The sequence below is a fragment of the Bos indicus x Bos taurus genome, chromosome 19 (assembly GCF_003369695.1).
Source record: "Bos indicus x Bos taurus breed Angus x Brahman F1 hybrid chromosome 19, Bos_hybrid_MaternalHap_v2.0, whole genome shotgun sequence".
In the NCBI taxonomy this organism is placed as follows: domain Eukaryota; kingdom Metazoa; phylum Chordata; class Mammalia; order Artiodactyla; family Bovidae; genus Bos; species Bos indicus x Bos taurus.
Window position 1 is genome coordinate 27,187,038 of NC_040094.1, and position 17,470 is coordinate 27,204,507.

The following is a 17,470-nucleotide window of genomic DNA, read 5'->3' on the forward strand; positions in this document are numbered from 1 at the left end:
AATATAGCAACACCAGAAATGTGACTCTGAAGAGAGAACCCTCAGATTCAAAGGAAAAGGCCACACAGTATACTAGGCAGCAGCTTTAATTTGAACACTTCTTAAGGACACACCTCCAGTACAGTTAACAAATGGTTATACCTGAAATCTGAAATACAGATTTCAGAGCGGAACTCAGGCTCCACGGTTGCAAGGCCACCGCTGGCTCACTTCCATGACAGGCATGTATTACCTTTCAGAGCTGAGTTGGACTGTGCTGTGTCCCCGTACATGTCACTGATGGGTATGAGGTGCACATGTAGGATCTCAAATGGAGAAACAGAGCTTGGTATACAGTATATGGTTTTGTCCTTTAGCTTTAATATTTTTATACCTGCCAAATATGAGTTCCGAAAGGTAATACTATACCTGCCTAGAAATGGCTAAGTGACTGCCGATGAGAAGCCACGTGGTAAGGTAGGTTACAGGTAAGGGGTAAAATCAGGTTAGACATGCGTGGGAACATGTGTACATGGACTGAATACAAGCACAGGAACACTTGTGAAACCCGACCTTTTCGTTTGTCTTGGAGGGCTAAACACTGCCTTCCAAATCAGTTTCCCATTTATACAGAAAACCCAGTTTAAAGAGGTGTTTCATACCAGAAAGAGATTGTTAACAAAACCTAGTCTGTTTTTCTAGCAGATTTTTCTCCAAAAAGTGGGTTCCAACAATTTGCATCTGCAACTGTAAAGACGCTCACACTTTCCTAATCATGATTTTATTGGCCCAGAACCATCTTATGGAGAAAAACATGAGCAAGGTGCCCAGTCTCAGCCTAGCAGTTCCCTGGGAGCTGTAGTTCAGTTCATTCAGGAAGATTATGAATTATCCACCTTGATTTACTACAGTGCCAGTTTTAATAACCTAAAACAAATGAGCTTGGAGTTTATCCAAGGAACTGATCTTATACTTACATAATTTAAAGTGATTGCATTTTTGGAATTAATAAAAATTCCCTGTAATTCAATGAGAAAACATGTTTCCTTTAAAGGAAATCAAGTACCCCATTCTACAAAAGGACTTTAAACCAATTAAAATGTTTCAGGCATGCAGGCCTATAGCACTATTTCCATAATTAGTATTTACTTTCAAATTCATAATCATGAATGTAAGACTACAGCAGTAGCCCAAGGAATGAGGTATGTAGGCCATATCTTGTCTTATGGAAGACAGAAATAAAGATCTTTAGGGCTAGTTCATTATGACTTCATTTATAACAAAGACAATTCAAGTTGTAGGTTTACTTGAGCCAGAAAATCTACCTAATCCACTTAATTCCCACATAGTTCCTTCACACCACCAAATCACAAAAAGTACTTGAAAATAAGAGTTTTACTCTTGAACCACCTGTATGATGAATTATTGATAAAACAGCATAGCCTTCCACTGGCTAACAGTACTTGCAGGTAAACAGTGAACACACATCCATTCTTGTGCTTTCTGCAACACTTCATAAGGCTACGGCAAAGACAACCTGTCCACTGACGCTTTCTCCACACAGGAACGGAATTTAACCTCATAGAAATGACAAAGCAGATTTCCAAACTGATGAACTAGGTGGGTTTCCCCAACTTCACCATAAGCATCATCACACTCCAGGTCTAAAATACAAAAGAAAAATACAAAACAGGTATCTGCCAAACCTAGTTATCACCATTTTTGTATCTGACACTTTTGAAACAAATAGTACTCAAATCCACTGATTCAAGTTGAAAATAAAATAAGCAGCAGACTTATACATTTATACTAGGTGTTGCCAGACATAGCTTATTTTATTAATGTTTCTTCCACTGATCCAATAACTAAAACAGTTTTCAAGAGTAGATGGTGTGGGTTCAGCTTGACCCTGGTACCTGTGGGTCCATGAAATTTACCAGGTAGCAGAAAAAGTGCTTCCAAACAGTTTCTTGTGCTTTTCCTTTAACCTCAACTTCCAATACATATAGCCCCAGCCAAGTTTTCAAATTCTCTTAATTCAGTTCCAACTGAATTGATTTTGTTTGCCACCGTCTTATGGTTCTCAGGCAAGTTTCAGTAGCATTTAAGGTCCACCAACACAAGATAAAATGGTTTAAAAAAAATACACTGAGCTAGGAAATACAGTCACTAGCCAATGGCCTGCTCTCAAACTTCATATTTTAATATAAAATATTCATACCGCATACTACACCTGTCTGCTAGCTGAATACTGTTTACTGATGAACTCTATAGACAACAGGAAAAAAATTCTCTTTTCCAACATCTATGAACAGGAAATGTCATTTCAAACACTATTAGAAGGGTGCTTTAGGGCAGGGAAATGTCGGATAAGGCAGGCAAGGAAACAGCACTTTCTCCGTCACCAAGTCTGATCCCACACTCGCTGGAATCCAGTCTGGAGTCTGGTTAGTGTTCCCGTCTGAAAGGTCTTTTTGCTGCAAATTACCCTGGCTGTTTGCTGTTCCTGTGCTGCACAGTCTCCTCCCACTAGAATTAAACATTGCTCCAGTCTTCCTTTTTGTGTGTGTGACTTCTTCAGTTAAGAGTTAAATAATAATTAATGTTGCTCTAAAGATGAGTTAAAAACCCGAAGTGCAGGCTAGAGTCCTGCCATGAGGGTGTCATGTCTCGGGGAGCTGGTTAATGTCTGTCAGTTTGGTGTCATTCAGAATTGCCCGGATTCTCTCCAAGGAGTCCGCCTGTCGGATCCGCTCTAATTGCACCTAGAGAAATAACGCAGTGACATAAGTGCGGGTGGCTCTTGCTTGACTTTCTGGTTTACTGTGACTGGTTGAGCTGAAATGGAGACTAACTCAACCAGAGACAAGTCACTTCAAAGGCGGCAGCAAGAACAAGTAAATTCAAGACAATTCCTGGGAGGGAGGTTCAAGAGGGAGGGGACATATGTATACCTATGGCTGATTCATGTTGATGTTGGAGGAAACCAATACAATACTGTAAAGCAACTATCCTTCAATTAAAAATAAGTTTTAAAAAGATTAAAAACAAACTAAGAAATAATTCCCCACAGCTGCTGTGTAACAGACCCAGTGTAAGGCGCTGGGACCATGGAGATGAGTGGGACCTGATCCCTGAGAAGCCATAGTTCAGTTGAGGGAACAAACAAGCTTTACAGAATTTCAGCACAATATACTAAACATGCCTGGGGACTCAAAGAGGGTTCCACGGGGAGGAAAAAGCTAATAAGCAGGGCCTTGGAAGAAGGAACAAGGGGGCAATGAGACAAGGGTGCTTCCAGAGGGAACACCATGTTGGGTGCAAGGAACCACAAGTAGTTTTTAAAAATTATAACAGTATAAAATGTAAGGTGTAGAGAGAGAGGCCTGGTTGAGAAAAGTCTTACATGCCATGTAAGGGCTTTACACACCACCCTTAAGGGCAGCAAGGAGGAAAAAAAGGGGTATGTGTGAGGGACAATGGAGGGACAGGTTTCCAGCTGAAATGACCAGGCAGGAATATGGGGCAGGGGCAGCCATAGTCTCTAGTCTAAGTTTTGTCAGAGGTTGAGTCAGGGATTAGAAAATTCTCCTGGACGCCAAGAACCCCGAAAGTGCCTCCTCGGTGTTCCATCTAGGGGTTTCCCAAATGCCTCACCTGAAGGGTCTGAGAAAGCTTTACGAAATCTCTCTGCACTTGTTCACTGACGTCTAGTTCAGTCTGCAACCTCTGAGCTTTGTTCTTCTCTTCAAACATTAGTTGTTCGACAGTAACCTAAAAAATACAAGTTTTGAATGAGGATTAATGCTGGAAAGCCACAGATGAGTCACTCAGGGAACCCGGGCAGCTCTTGTTTCCTACTGCAAGAGAGAAAAAATGGTGCCTGTAACCCTTTAAGATGGTGTTGCTGCTGCTGCTGCTAAGTCGCTTCAGTCGTGTCCTTCTCTGTGCGACCCCATAGACGGCAGCCCACCAGGCTCCCCCATCGCTGGGATTCTCCAGGCAAGAACACTGGAGTGGGTTGCCATTTCCTTCTCCAATGCATGAAAGGGAAAAGTCAAAGTGAAGTCGCTCAGTCGTGTCCGACTCTTAGTGACCCCATGGACTGCGGCCTACCAGGCTCCTCCATCCATGGGATTTTCCAGGCAAGGGTACTGGAGTGGGGTGCCATTGCCTTCTCTGTAAGATGGTGTTAGTCTCCCTTTATTTCTGTCTTCACAAGGCAAGGGTGCAAGCTGCTTAAACTACCTGCTCTAGATCCTAAAGTGAATCAAGTATTAGAGCCAAATTAAAATGAAAGTGCAGGCCCCACCTCTCACCCCCAGCAGCCCACTGATAATGATTAATCATCAAAAATTAGCTGCTGTTAAGATCAACAGCTATCATAGCAACAGGGAGAGAAACTTTAGGGCTTTTCTCTGATAATCACGACAGTTAAGCATCTGCCAGGAAAATCCTCTGAGTCAGCCTTAGGCAGCCCTGCTATCTCCAGTCTTCCTGACAGAAACTCCATCAGGACCCGTGCGTGTGAGCCTTTCTAAAATCAAAGGACTATCAAAAAATAATATTTTTACATTTAAAGGTCAGACCACAGCCCCCCTGAAAGCAAACTTCCCCCACAATTAGCCACATGCACTTTTATTCTAACAGGACTAATCAGAATGTGGGCAGCAAATACGATTCAGTGCACCATTGGATAAAATCAATCAAATGGAATGGCACTTCCAGAGCAGTGTCTCTGGCTTCAATGGTGCCAAGTCTGGTTCATGGCCTTCAGCCAGCGGGGTCTGTGACAGAGACCCGCAAAGCTGGCAGTGTGCCGAGACCTAACCCAGCTCTGAAGAGAGAAATCCATTTTCTCCCTGAAGCGGAGAATCACCAGCTCTCAGAAGGGGACTCTATCAAAGGAGCAGGGCTTTTTTTTAAACAGGGAAGATGTGCTCCTACATCCTTTACAGTGCTGTGGGTTTTTAAAACATTATTTATTTATTAGGCTGGGCCAGGTCTTAGCTGTGGCATGCAAACTCCTAGCTGTGGCAGGTCGGATCTAGATCCCTGACCAGACATCGAACCTGGACCCCCTGCATTGGGAGCACAGTCTTAGCCACTGAACCACCAGGAAGTCCCTGTTTGTTTTTTTTTTAAGGAAACTACCAACAACAATGTTTCACCTTAGCAGCAGTTTCTTTCTTCAGCTGTTCTTCCAATGTCATTTTCATCTCCTGAAGACTCTCAAGCTGTTGAGACTTCTCTCTCAATGTGGACTCCAACTGTAAAATTAAGAAGGAAAAAGCTGAAACACAGAAGCTCCCTGCAGGTGACAGCACGCCTGCCAGAGGAGCCCGCAGCCTGAAGAACTGCACCCAGTGCTCGTCTTCCTAGGCCTTGGATACTGGCTGTGCTTGGAATCTTCTCCTTACCCTCTGATATCTGTGGATTTTCAATCTATTCTTCAAGACCTATTGTTTCTTTTATTAAACGTTTATTAGGTACCTCCTATGTGCTGCAGGACAGACAGACGTGTAACTTAACTGTGGCATATGACCATGGATGAAGAAGCACTTAACTCTGCCAGAAAAGTTGGCAAGGGCTTCCCTGAAGAGATGACATCTGACCCTTAAAGGGGTTGTAAAGGGGAGAAGGTGGAGAGAGACTCCAAAAGGAGGGAGTTGACACATAAAAATAATGAGTTAAGGAACTGAGCTGAGTTCTTGCTACCTCACAGCACAGGGTGCTGGCCCTGGAGGCTGAGGCCCAAGAGGCAGTGGTGAGGCTGGGGAGCCCAACTGGGCTAAGGGAACTACTGAAGGGTTTTAAACCCGACTGGCTCACAGTCAAGTTTATAATCTTTAAAGATCACCTTGGTTTCAATACAAAAATGAATTGGAAATGGATACATTTTGGAGTCAGGGAAAGAAGTTAGGCTGTTACGATGAGTCAGGTGAGCACTGACGTCAATCCAAACAGTGGGAGTGGGACAGACAGACACACTGGGACACTGGTGACTCCTGCCAGCACAACCTTGACAGCACAGGGGGGCCGAAGCCAGATGGCAGGGGGTGGAGGAATGACTGGGAGGTCAGGTAGTGGAGATGACTCTTTCAAGAACTCTGGGCATAAAAGGAAGAAGAAAGATTGGTAGCTGGAGAAAGAAGTGCAATTCAAAGAGAAACTTCTCCCCTCTTTACTAGGAGGCATCTGAGCGTGGTTATGCAAAATGGAAAAAACCAATTAACACATAGAAGTTCAAGGCCCACAGTAAAAGGAAGATAGCGAAGATGCCAGGAAAAGACGTGAGTGGTTCAGTCAAAGCACATGTGCAGTGACAGAAGACTGGTCAGAATCAGGTCATCACCCTTTATGATGCAAGAAAAGAGAAGACTGGGAGGAAAAAGGCAAACATGTTACTGCGGAGGCAAGAGCTGAAGATGGTCCTGCTTATGATAGGGGTACAAGGCCATCATGAGGTGAGGTGAGTGGTGACTGAACAGCCACTGCAGGGAACAGAAGGGAACAACTAAGAACAGACGAAAAGCTACTGAGCAACACATGGCACCAGGAGCAGGCATGTTACTCCTTCCAGTGGTCCAAGAGCCAGAGAAGGTGGACACCAGGATTAGCCCGGGGTTGGGCATAGCGAGTAAGGTCAGCAGAAGGACAAGGTACGAGGGGGCTTGCAGGCCCTGGGGGAGACTAGCTAAAGAGACAAGCCCTGTCAGATGCCACTTAGAAGCAAAGAAAGCAAAGTCATGAGGAAGCTGCTAAAACCAGAAGAAAAGGAAAAGTTCAAGGAACTGAATGTCTGAATGAGGTTCTCAGACAAACCTATAGGATAAAGGGCTAGAAAGATGGTAGACTGGGGTCAGGAGATATGAGCCTGAAGTGAGACTTCAGAAGTGGGGCAAGGTGCAGGCAGGAGTGTGGGAAGGAAGGGCTGGGTGGAGGTAAAGGTCACTGACTCAAGGAATTATGAGGCCAATGAGCTGAATGGGGTCATTTACCAAAAGGTGTTCATGATGTCTAAGAGACGGAGACTAAGCCAGGTGGAAAACATCACCTCCTGTTTGTAACAGACTTCATACATATTTCCATGGTAGCTTTAAGTATGTATCATGTCAAGACCATGCCTTGGGTGGTCCAGTAGCTAAGACTCCATGCTCCCAATACAGGGGGCCAAGGATCGATCCCTGTTCAGGGAATTAGATCTCACATGCCACAACTAAGACCCAGCGCAGTCACTTAAACCAGCCAAATAAATATCCTTTAAAGAAAAGACCATGCCTTGCCTGTCTTCCCACCGCAGTGGAAGCTCCAGACTAAGTCACATCTCAGTCTTCCCTGTATCTCTTCCTGCCAACACAGAGCAGGCTCTCACCAAATGGTCTCTACTGTCATCAGCCACTATATTCCATCATATTCTACTATACTTTTCCTGGGTGTTCCTTGAAGGCAGGGACTATGTTCTAACTATACTTTATACCTTAAGTCTAACACAGTAGGACTCAATAAATACCTACTAGCTGCTGACAGAATCAATTTGAAACTTGTGAAACTCACCTGTCCTTTTTCTACTTTTATTCTTTCTAATTCAGCTTTTAGGCTAGAGATGGAAGCTAGGAGGAAAAAAGGAGACATGTTAGCATTTACTGATTATTTTGCATTTAAATCTTAAAATGCCCTTTTGTACCACAGCTCAATCTCACAACAAAACGAGTCAAATGTACTGAACACAGTCAGTAGGGTGGTGGTGGGGGACCAACATCCTCTTCTCACAGTTATCCCCAACCAATCAGCGTAACATTCAAGCTCATGTCAAAGTCAGAGCGCACACAAATGAACACCATGGCATAAACTATCTCTGCCTCAAATACCGACACTTCACGATGTGGTGGGGTGGGGCGGGGTAACCCTGGCAGAAGTCTGTTAACACTTCTAAGTTCTGAAGGAACTGCCACCTATCGTCTCACAAGCTCCAGTGTCTGGGTTCAAGTTCTGAGTTCCCTGTCTATTTAGTAACTGCCAGAGAGGCCACCAGAGCTCCTAAAAAGATGAGTTTGGGTTTGTTTTTTTTTAAACTCCTTATCAGGGGCTATATCAGAACATGTGGGAAAAGGGATTGAGTCCTTACTTAGTTCCTTCCTATACTTTTTGTTTTCTACATTCCAAGACTATGTACTACTTCTTATAACCAGAGAAAAGTTTTATTTAGTGCCTCCAATTCTAAACTACATCACTTTTATCTTCACCTATTTCTTCTTTGCAGTTTTCTATTTCTAGCTGCAGAGTTTCTTCAAGGTTTTCTTTTAAACACTGTTCTGCTTGAATCTGCTCTTTCAGGAAAAGTATTTCAGCCTTCAGCTTCTCTTCCATGTGATCCGCTGCTGTCCGCACATTAACGATATTCTCACGGTATTTTAATACCAACTCCCGGAGTGCCTGGATCCAAGAAACAAATAGTTATTGGGTTTTTAAGGGTGAAAGAAAATAAACAAAAAAGCTAAAGATTTTCTGCAACCAGAACTTCAGATATTATTTTAATTCAAAACTTAGGACTTTGAACCCAACCCATTATGGGCTTCAAGAGGCAGGTGTCATGCCATGTTAATATTCAGTATGTTATAGAAATAAGATAACATTGCCAAGCAAAAAATGTATATTGTGAACTACATATTTTTCCCTCAAAACTGTTTCATAAATGTAAAAATTAAAATGTTGGATGATTTACAATGTGGGGTTCACTATGAATAGCTTAGACACTTCCACTATTATCTGCTTAAATTTGAGAGGAGTTAGTGAATGAGGACCAAAAAGACTGAAACTCAGTAACAAGTGTAAACTCCAAAATGACAAAATATACTTATTTATTTGTTCATTCAAATAAACACTTGTTGAACATCTACCACAAAGGCAAAGTACTGTTAGGTCTGAGGCAAGTATGCAATGAGAGGCTTTCTAAGGTGTAATAAATTTTCTGTAATAAATTCAGTTTAAGTCTTATTTTACTTTTTCCCTAAATTGTAGTTGTCTTCTTCTAAAAACCCTCCCAATTATATCCTAAAGCAACCCTACAGTAAAAACTGGGCTTCTTAGATAACTACCAAATGTATAAAAATAATAAATATAAAATAAAATAATTAAATATATAAATAATAAAAGAACAGCAGGAAAAAAAGTAATTGAAAATCTGTATCAAGAAAAATTTCATTAAGATTTATTAAAGAATCAAGCTTTACAGGCTAGAATGGTTATAACCTTCAAGGATTCTTGGCATTTCTTAAAAATCTAGGTATTAAAAGTCTCTATAGAACATGGAAGAGAGGAATCTTTCCTGCCAAGAGAAAAGTTTGACAAGGAAAGTGGAATACTGACAGCAAAAGTAGACAGGTCCTCAAAACTTTCTCCCTGATGATATCAGTCACCAGTTCAGAAAGGATAGAGAGCTCTTCAGAGTGTCAGTAACCTGAGCTGAGACCACAGGTTGGGGGAGGGCAGGGAAAGGAGAGGGAGACAGCAAGGAGCTAAAAGGAAGGGCAGGCAATGGAGCCTGTGTAAATAAGTAAGTAAGAACAAAATATAAGTCTTGTTAACATCTATACAGGAAAACAGAATGAGGTCCAAACAGTAGGGGATGAATCTATAGGGCAGGATTAGGAAACATTGTTACTTACAAAGCTATAAATCTCTGTAATGTCTGACTTTTTAAAATTTAACAATTATAAATTTCTTAAAAAAAAAAAAGACCAAAAGATATTACAAGAAATATTTTTCTATTTTGAGAGTTGCTTTATGAAATCTCATCTTTGCCTATTTGATTTATGTTTACTTGGGTTTAGCCCAAGATGATATTTTTCATATACTGAAAGATTTTTAAACATGAATATAAAGGCTGGAAAAAGTTGAGATAGTTATGAATGTCTCAAGAAACTTCAGGCCTCGCAGCCCTGATTCACACAACCACAAAAGAATGGAAGTGATCAAGTGTTATAAAAGTTACCAGAAGAAAGAAGGAGTGTGCTGTATCCTAAGTGCTATATAGAAAACCTAACATCACAAGGAGCCAGCATGGAGACCCCCTTCAAGTATTTCATTTCTGGTGCATTCTCAATTATCCTGCAAGAATAATAGAGACCTTCAATTTGGCAAAGGATTCTTAGATACAGCATTGAAAGCATAAGCCAACAGAAGAAAAGGAGAGATAAACTGGACTTTATCAAAATTAAAAACTTTTATGTTTCAAAGGACACCATCAAGAAAATGAAAAAGACAATCCATAAAATGGGAGAAAACACTTGTAACTCATTTTATTTACCTGATAAGGTACTTATATCTAGAATTTATAAAGAATTCTTATAACTCAAAAAAATAAAAGGCAAACAACCCAATTTTAGAGTAAGCAAAGGATCTTAAAACAGGTATTTCTCCAAGGAAGATATAAAAATGCCCAATAAACATATGAAAAGATGCTCAATAACCATTAGGGAAATGCAAATTAGGGAAATGGAAATCAAAACTACAATGAGACACCATTTCACACCCTCCAGGATGGTGATAATCACAAAGCGAGATAACAATGATTATTAGTGAGAATGTGGAGAAATGACCCAGAAGATCCACTCCTAGGTTTAAAACCCAAGAGAAATGAAAACATATGTCCACACCAAAACCTATACATGAATGTTTATGGCAACATATTCATAGTCCAAAGTGGAAACAACCCAAAAGTCCATTAGTAGACAAAGGGATAAACAAAACAGCCATATAGTAGAGTATTATTTGGTCATAAAAATGAATGAAATACTGGTAACATGTTATATGACATTAATGAACCTTGAAAACAAAAAGATATATCAAAGAAGCCAGACACAAAAGACCACAAATTATATGATTCCATTCATATGAAAGAAAGGACAATCTATAGACGAAAGTAGATCAGTTGTTGCTTAAGGCTTGGGGAGGAAGGGTTGAATAAAAGGTAAGGGGATTCTCTTTGAGGTTATGAATATGTACTAAAAATGACTGTGGTGATGGCTACACATCTGAGAATATATTTTAAAACATTGAATTGTACACTTTTAACAGGTAAATTATTTGGTAAGTGAATTATATCTCAGTAAAATCTGGTTTTTTTTTTTTTGGCCACATTTCCAGTTGCATCCATGTGGCTGCAAATGGCATTATTTTGTTCTTTTTTATGGCTATTTTCCATTGTATATTATGTACCACATCGTCTTTATCCATTCATCGGTAGGTGGACATTTGGGTAGTTCCCACGTCTTGGCTATTGTGAATAGCATTGTTTTGAACATAGGGGTGCATGTATCTTTTTAAATCACAGTTTTGTCCAAATATATGCCCAAGAGTGAAATTGCTGGATCATGTGAAAACTCAATTTTTAGTTTTCTGAGGAACCTGCATACTGTTCTCCACAGTGGCTGAACCAACTTACATTCCCACCAATAGTGCAGAAGGGTTTCCTTTTCTCCACACCCTCTCTAGCATTTATTTGTAAACTTTTTTAAAAAGAAGAATTTTAGACATTTCAGAAAATGTAGGTGTTTACATTTTTGATCATATAGAAAACAAGTTACCTCCATAGTGTCTGGGAGAATGAAGTCTTCTGCTTGTTGTAATGACACATGCAAGCTATGCTTTCCCTGAAGACTGTCATTATCTTTCTGTAACCTCACCAGTTCTTCTGAAACCTGTTCCCGTGACTGCATCAGCACTGCCTAAAATAGAAACAGACACTAATCACAGCCAGAAAGGTAAATCTTGTCTGCTGATAACTGCACCAGTGAAAAACAAAGGTCAAACAAAATAAGGGCTGAGGATGGAGGGTACATGACAAAGCTCTGTAAGACTCACAGAAAGTAGATCAGAGATTTACTGACTTACAGCCATTACATATATTCAAGGGGATAGGAAATGAAGCAAGTACCTGAGTTCATTCTCCACTGTTTCTACCAAAGGCTTGAAGGTAATGAATTTCTTCCCCCACATCCCTAGGACCAGCATCTCTAGCTCAATGGAAGAGGTTTACATAATTGAGACTTGTATCAAACACAGTGCATATTCCAAGACAACTCCTATCCTCACAGCATGGCATCCCACAGGAAGTAGGGAGAAACAGAAAGCAGTGACTTCATCTTTCATTACACACATACGTGTTCAAGCTCAGGACCACAGTGAGTGGCCCAAGGACCCCAAATATTAGGAAATACAGGGCATTTGAGGAGCTCATTCTTAAAATGGAACGTGTTCTTACTTTTTCTGCTGGCTGACGTATAAAACAATTTTAGGTATTTCCTGTGAATTTATATCAATATAAAAGTCAGTCAGCTAATTTGAGTATAACATACAATTGCAGATACAACTGCAGATACAATTCTGTAAAAGTATTTCTGATAATTTTTAATACTAACCATTGAACTTAAAACATACACTTAACAAGATTACTCTACCTTCAACATTTGTTTAGCAGCTACTATTCTAACCAAGCGTTTTACTGCCTATGGGAAACAGGGATAACCAACAGACTGCCCTAGAGAAGCTCATGGTGCAGTGGAGGGAAAGACAAGTAAACCCAGAATCACCCAACCATACTTCAGGTGCTGTAACAGACAAGGGTACCGCAGTGATAAAGGGACAAAGGGCATCTAATTAGCACAGAGGATTCAAGAAGATTTCCCACAGAAGGTGACCACTGCATCCTGAAGGACAACCAGGCTGCTGGTAGGAAGGCAAGGTCATGTAAAAGTTTTGGTTAATTCTACCAGCTCTTATTTATTTCAGACCAGAATGCTGCCTTATGCTTAATTTCAACCCAACAAAACATTAGCACTCTACTACCTTTTGGATATGAAAGAAGGGAAAAAGAGAATATGTTTATATTTGTTTATTACTATACCGAGGAAAACAAAGATAAACCAAGAATACTTGTAAAATATCATGGACAGGAGTGGGTGGGAACTGAGTGAAAGGATGAGGGAATGGCAGTGAAATTTCTAAGTGGTTACATACGCTTATGGTTCTGATTTATGAACCATGTTGCTTGTTCAGAAAACAAAAGAGTAAATCAAAAAAGAAGAAAATCAAAAATGTAATACACAGCTCCATTTGCTTGTGTTTATATTCAATAGACTGGTTCCAAATAGGTAAAGGAGTACATCAAGGCTGTGTATTGTCACTCTGCTTGTTTAACTTCTATGCAGAGTACATCATGAGAAACGCTGAGCTGGAAGAAGCACAAGCTGGAATCAAGATTGCTGGGAGAAATATCAATAACCTCAGATATGCAGATGACACCACCCTATGGCAGAAAGTGAAGAGGAACTAAAAAGCCTCTTGATGAAAGTGAAAAAGGAGAGTGAAAAAATTGGCTTAAAGCTCAACATTCAGAAAACGAAGATCATGGCATCCGGTCCCATCACTTCATGGGAAATAGATGGGGAAACAGTGGAAACAGTGGCTGACTTTATTTTCCTGGGCTCCAGAATCACTGCAGATGGTGACTGCAGCCATGAAATTAAAAGACGCTTACTCCTTGGAAGGACAGTTATGACGAACCTAGACAGCATATTAAAAAGCAGCGACATTAGTTTGTCAACAAAGGTCTGTCTAGCCAAGGCTATGGTTTTTCCAGTGGTCATGTATGGATGTGAGAGTTGGACTATAAACAAAGCTGAGCACCAAAGAAGTGATGCTTTTGAACTGTGGTGTTGGAGAAGACTCTTGAGAGTCCCTTGGCCTGCAAGGAGATCCAACCAGTCCATCCTAAAGGAAATCAGTCCTGGGTGTTCATTGGAAGGACTGATGTTGAAGCTGAAACTCCAATACTTTGGCCACCTGATGCGAAGAGCTGACTCATTTGAAAAGACGCTGGGAAAGATTGAGAGCAGGAGGAGAAGGGGACGACAGAGGATGAGATGGCTGGATGGCATCACCGACACAATGGACATGGGTTTGGGTGGACTCCGGGAATTGGTAATGGACAGGGAGGCCTGGCGTGCTGCAGTTCATGGGATTGCAAAGAGTTGGACACGACTGAGCAACTAAACTGAACTGTATTCAAACTGATAACACAACCATAGAAAGAAAAACCAATTCAAGTAATTTTTAAACACAACACCCAGACTATAAATCCTCACCTGGGATACATTCTCAGAGTAAAAAGAACTACAGTTGTTCTTTGGTATCCACAGAGTATTGATTCCAAGACATGCTCCCATACCAAATGTGAGATACTCAACTCACTTACAGCCAGCCCTCTGCATCCACGTATGCGGACCCAATGGATATGGAGGGCCAACAAAGAAATGCTGAACTTCACTTAATAGGTTTGCTGTTGGTAGCAATATTAATGTAATCACTCTAAAACTACTGTGTCCCCATCTTAACCAAGTGATGGAACTTAATGTCACCAACAACGGAACCACCCATCATTACATGCCTCTTGTTATGAACTTTCCACTGAATCATTTCATCCATGTAGTATTCTTTCCAAACTGTCTGACCATGTGGAAATAATCAAATACACTCTACAAGGCAAATGGTCTGGACTCTTATTAACAATGTTAATGTTGTAAATGCCAAAGGAAAAAAAAGAAGTGGGTGACTATTCTAGATTAAAAGAATAAAGTGACATGACAACAAAGTAACAATATGTGATCTTTGGTTCCTTGATCAAAAAGTAAAAGGAGCACTAAAACAATCAAGGGCTTTGGGGAACAATAGTTACATTTTAAGCACATAATAACAGTATTGTGATTACGTAGAACAACTTCTTTGTTCTTTGGAGACACATACTGAGACATTTAGGAGTGTCATGATGTCTACAACTTACTTTCAAATGGCTCAGAAAAAAAAAAAACAAATACACATGTACATTATATAACATACATATATATGAAAGAGACTGAGTAACAACTGGAAGCACACAAAATGTGGCAAAATATTAACTGGTAAGCCTAAGTGAAGATCTTATGAGTGTTCATTCCATAAACATAAACATCTCTTAGTTTGAAAATTTTCAAAACAGTGGGAGATATCAAGATTCCAACCATTACCGTAGCTACTCTTCTCTGAAGAGGAGAAACTGAGTAATGAAACTTTGCCAGCATTTAACTGTTTTTGAGGTCAGATTATTATTTCATAGTCTCTAATTAATGAAAAGACATGAAACTCTCCAGTCAATGTTGAGAATGAGATGTTCCTCAAAAGACCAGGGCTGGTATTCAGGGGTCAGCTCAAGGCCATTCATATACTGACCCAATGCCCCTCAAAAACAAACAATTACCATACAATCTAGGGTCTGTGTGTTTTCCTGTCATCCCTGGAGGAGATGGACAAGAGGCAACTCTGCAGGATCACTCCAGCAGGACCAGCACTGGTGTAATTTACAAAGGGCCGTCAGATGCAGGGCTCCAACTCTGAGAAAATGGAAGAAAAGGCAAATGGAGCCTGCCTGGGGATGAGGAGGCCCAAAGCTGGAGAACAATTCTGCAGAGGTTCCAGGCAGTTCTTGTTTGGGAAGCTATCTGTTCCTATTCCTCTCAAAACTGACAGCCTTCTAGAAGTTCTCCATTACTGTAGCAATTACGATGCACTTTTATCATATCATAATGTCTATGAAATTACTGAGGCTTTTTTCTTTTTTTTAATAAGTCAGCTGTCCAGGAAAAGTGCAGTAGCTGCTCAAAAGCTGTACCTCTCCTAGGGCTTTTAGAGGTTAACATTTAACTTGTATTCATAACTGAAAATTAAATGCTGGCCCATAGTTTATTTTGTTTAGATTTCTCAAATCAAAGAAAAGTAAGTTAAATGTGATCATTTTTTTTAATCAAGAGGTAAGTTTTAAAAAAGAATAATCTCTTTACATAATCTTGTTCATTACTAATGTTCTGTAGGCTCTGAAAAACATAACAGGAACCACTTTGGCCAGGAAGATAAAGTCATATCAAAGATTATTTCAAGATAGAATGCACTTAATATGTTGTTGTTAAGTCACCTAAGTCATGTCCTACTCTTTGAGACCCCATGGACTGCAGCATGCCAGGCTCCTCTGTCCTCCATGATCTCTTAGAGTTTACTCAAAATATTTACCATAGTTAATGTTTATTTAACTGTTAACTTACCATCTGTTCCTGAACATCCCTCTTTGCCTGGGAAAACCCCTGCTGTAACTCTTCAAGTAAGATTTCCGATGCTTGGGCTCTTAGGACAAGTGCAGAGATCTTGAAAGAAAAAAAAAAAATCATACACAGAAAACATGGCTATTAGGAATCTGGCTATTCTGAAACTAACTCTACCATCTCCTGCTTAATGTCCAGAATTGATTTTTTTAGTAGTTCATAAAACACCACTCATCTACCCACTGTGTACAAACATCTCAGCCTTTCAGATGACACACGGCAGTACCAAAACTCCCCGGGGGTCACCCACTGCCATACATGGACAACGCATTATATGGTCTCCAGACACAGATATTAATCCATGTGACCCAGTTATAAATATTATTCTTAAAAGAGTTAATTAAAAATCAAAAAAAATTTGAAACTGTCCACACACACACAAAAACCCACACAGTTTAAAGGATAAACAAATCTTCTCTGAACTAGCTGCAGTCTTCCAAGATGATGTACTTAAGAGAAGAGATACATGAGAAACTCCCCTAAATTAGTTTAATGTTCCCGATGAGGGGTTTATGTACAAGTTGATGACTTGTATATAAGACTGGTAAAATAAAAATAAATTTGGTTAGACATTTTAAAAATGATTAGTTTCAGAATTCTGTCTCCAGTAGCAGCAAAATATGTAGTGTGAACCAACCTTCCTGTTGAGAATTAAGAAAACCAGACAAAAATAAGGCAAAAAATAATCACAGAGCCGAGGACCAGAATGAGGACACTTGGAGAACTGGATGCAGCCTCTGCAACAGCTCTTCTCCAGAAGCACGTGCCAATTCCAAAAATAACAGATGCGACACTGAGAAACAGAGCAGAGTGTCTCAGAGCCTCAGGAAGAAGGGCAAAAGTTAAAAGAGTCCAAGACCCACTACACAGGAATCCCTGGTAACACCCTGCACTTTGGATTGGGTCCCCAAAGGGACATACCCAAGAGTATAAGGAAAGAATTTAAAACAATCAACCTTCACAACTTCATATAATCTCAATTCCTGTAAACAAATTAAGGTGATCCATGACTGGATTATTGGTGACCCACAACTAGTTGTCTGCCTCTAAGAAAAATTATTTCATTTCAACAATTTTCATATATAATGTCTAGCACTCAAGTAAGAATGCACAAGAAAAGACTATGATAAAAAAAACAAAAGGAAATGATAGAAAACAAAACAGAAACACATCTACAATGAATCCACATGTTATTAAAAGCAGACTTTAAAATAGCTGTATTTGATCTGTTTAGAAATTTAGCCCCACCAGAGATTTAATGGAAACAATAAAAACAACCAAATGGAAATAATAAACTAAAG

At 40.1% G+C, this 17,470-nt stretch overlaps 1 protein-coding gene across 3 annotated transcripts in view; it reads right to left on the bottom strand.

The window, feature by feature from the left end:
• Positions 1-340: 340 nt before the first annotated feature.
• The window catches only part of RABEP1 (rabaptin, RAB GTPase binding effector protein 1), a 96,539-nt gene continuing 79,409 nt past the window's right edge, over positions 341-17,470 (bottom strand). For all 3 annotated transcript variants that reach the window (XM_027517328.1, XM_027517329.1, XM_027517330.1), the window contains 7 exons: positions 16,113-16,211; positions 11,568-11,708; positions 8,226-8,415; positions 7,537-7,592; positions 5,151-5,249; positions 3,637-3,753; positions 341-2,744 (listed from right to left, as the gene is read on the bottom strand). In XM_027517328.1, the coding sequence (XP_027373129.1) occupies positions 2,643-2,744; positions 3,637-3,753; positions 5,151-5,249; positions 7,537-7,592; positions 8,226-8,415; positions 11,568-11,708; positions 16,113-16,211 (804 nt within the window). In that variant the 3' untranslated portion in view covers positions 341-2,642. The remainder of the gene's footprint in view (positions 2,745-3,636; positions 3,754-5,150; positions 5,250-7,536; positions 7,593-8,225; positions 8,416-11,567; positions 11,709-16,112; positions 16,212-17,470) is intronic.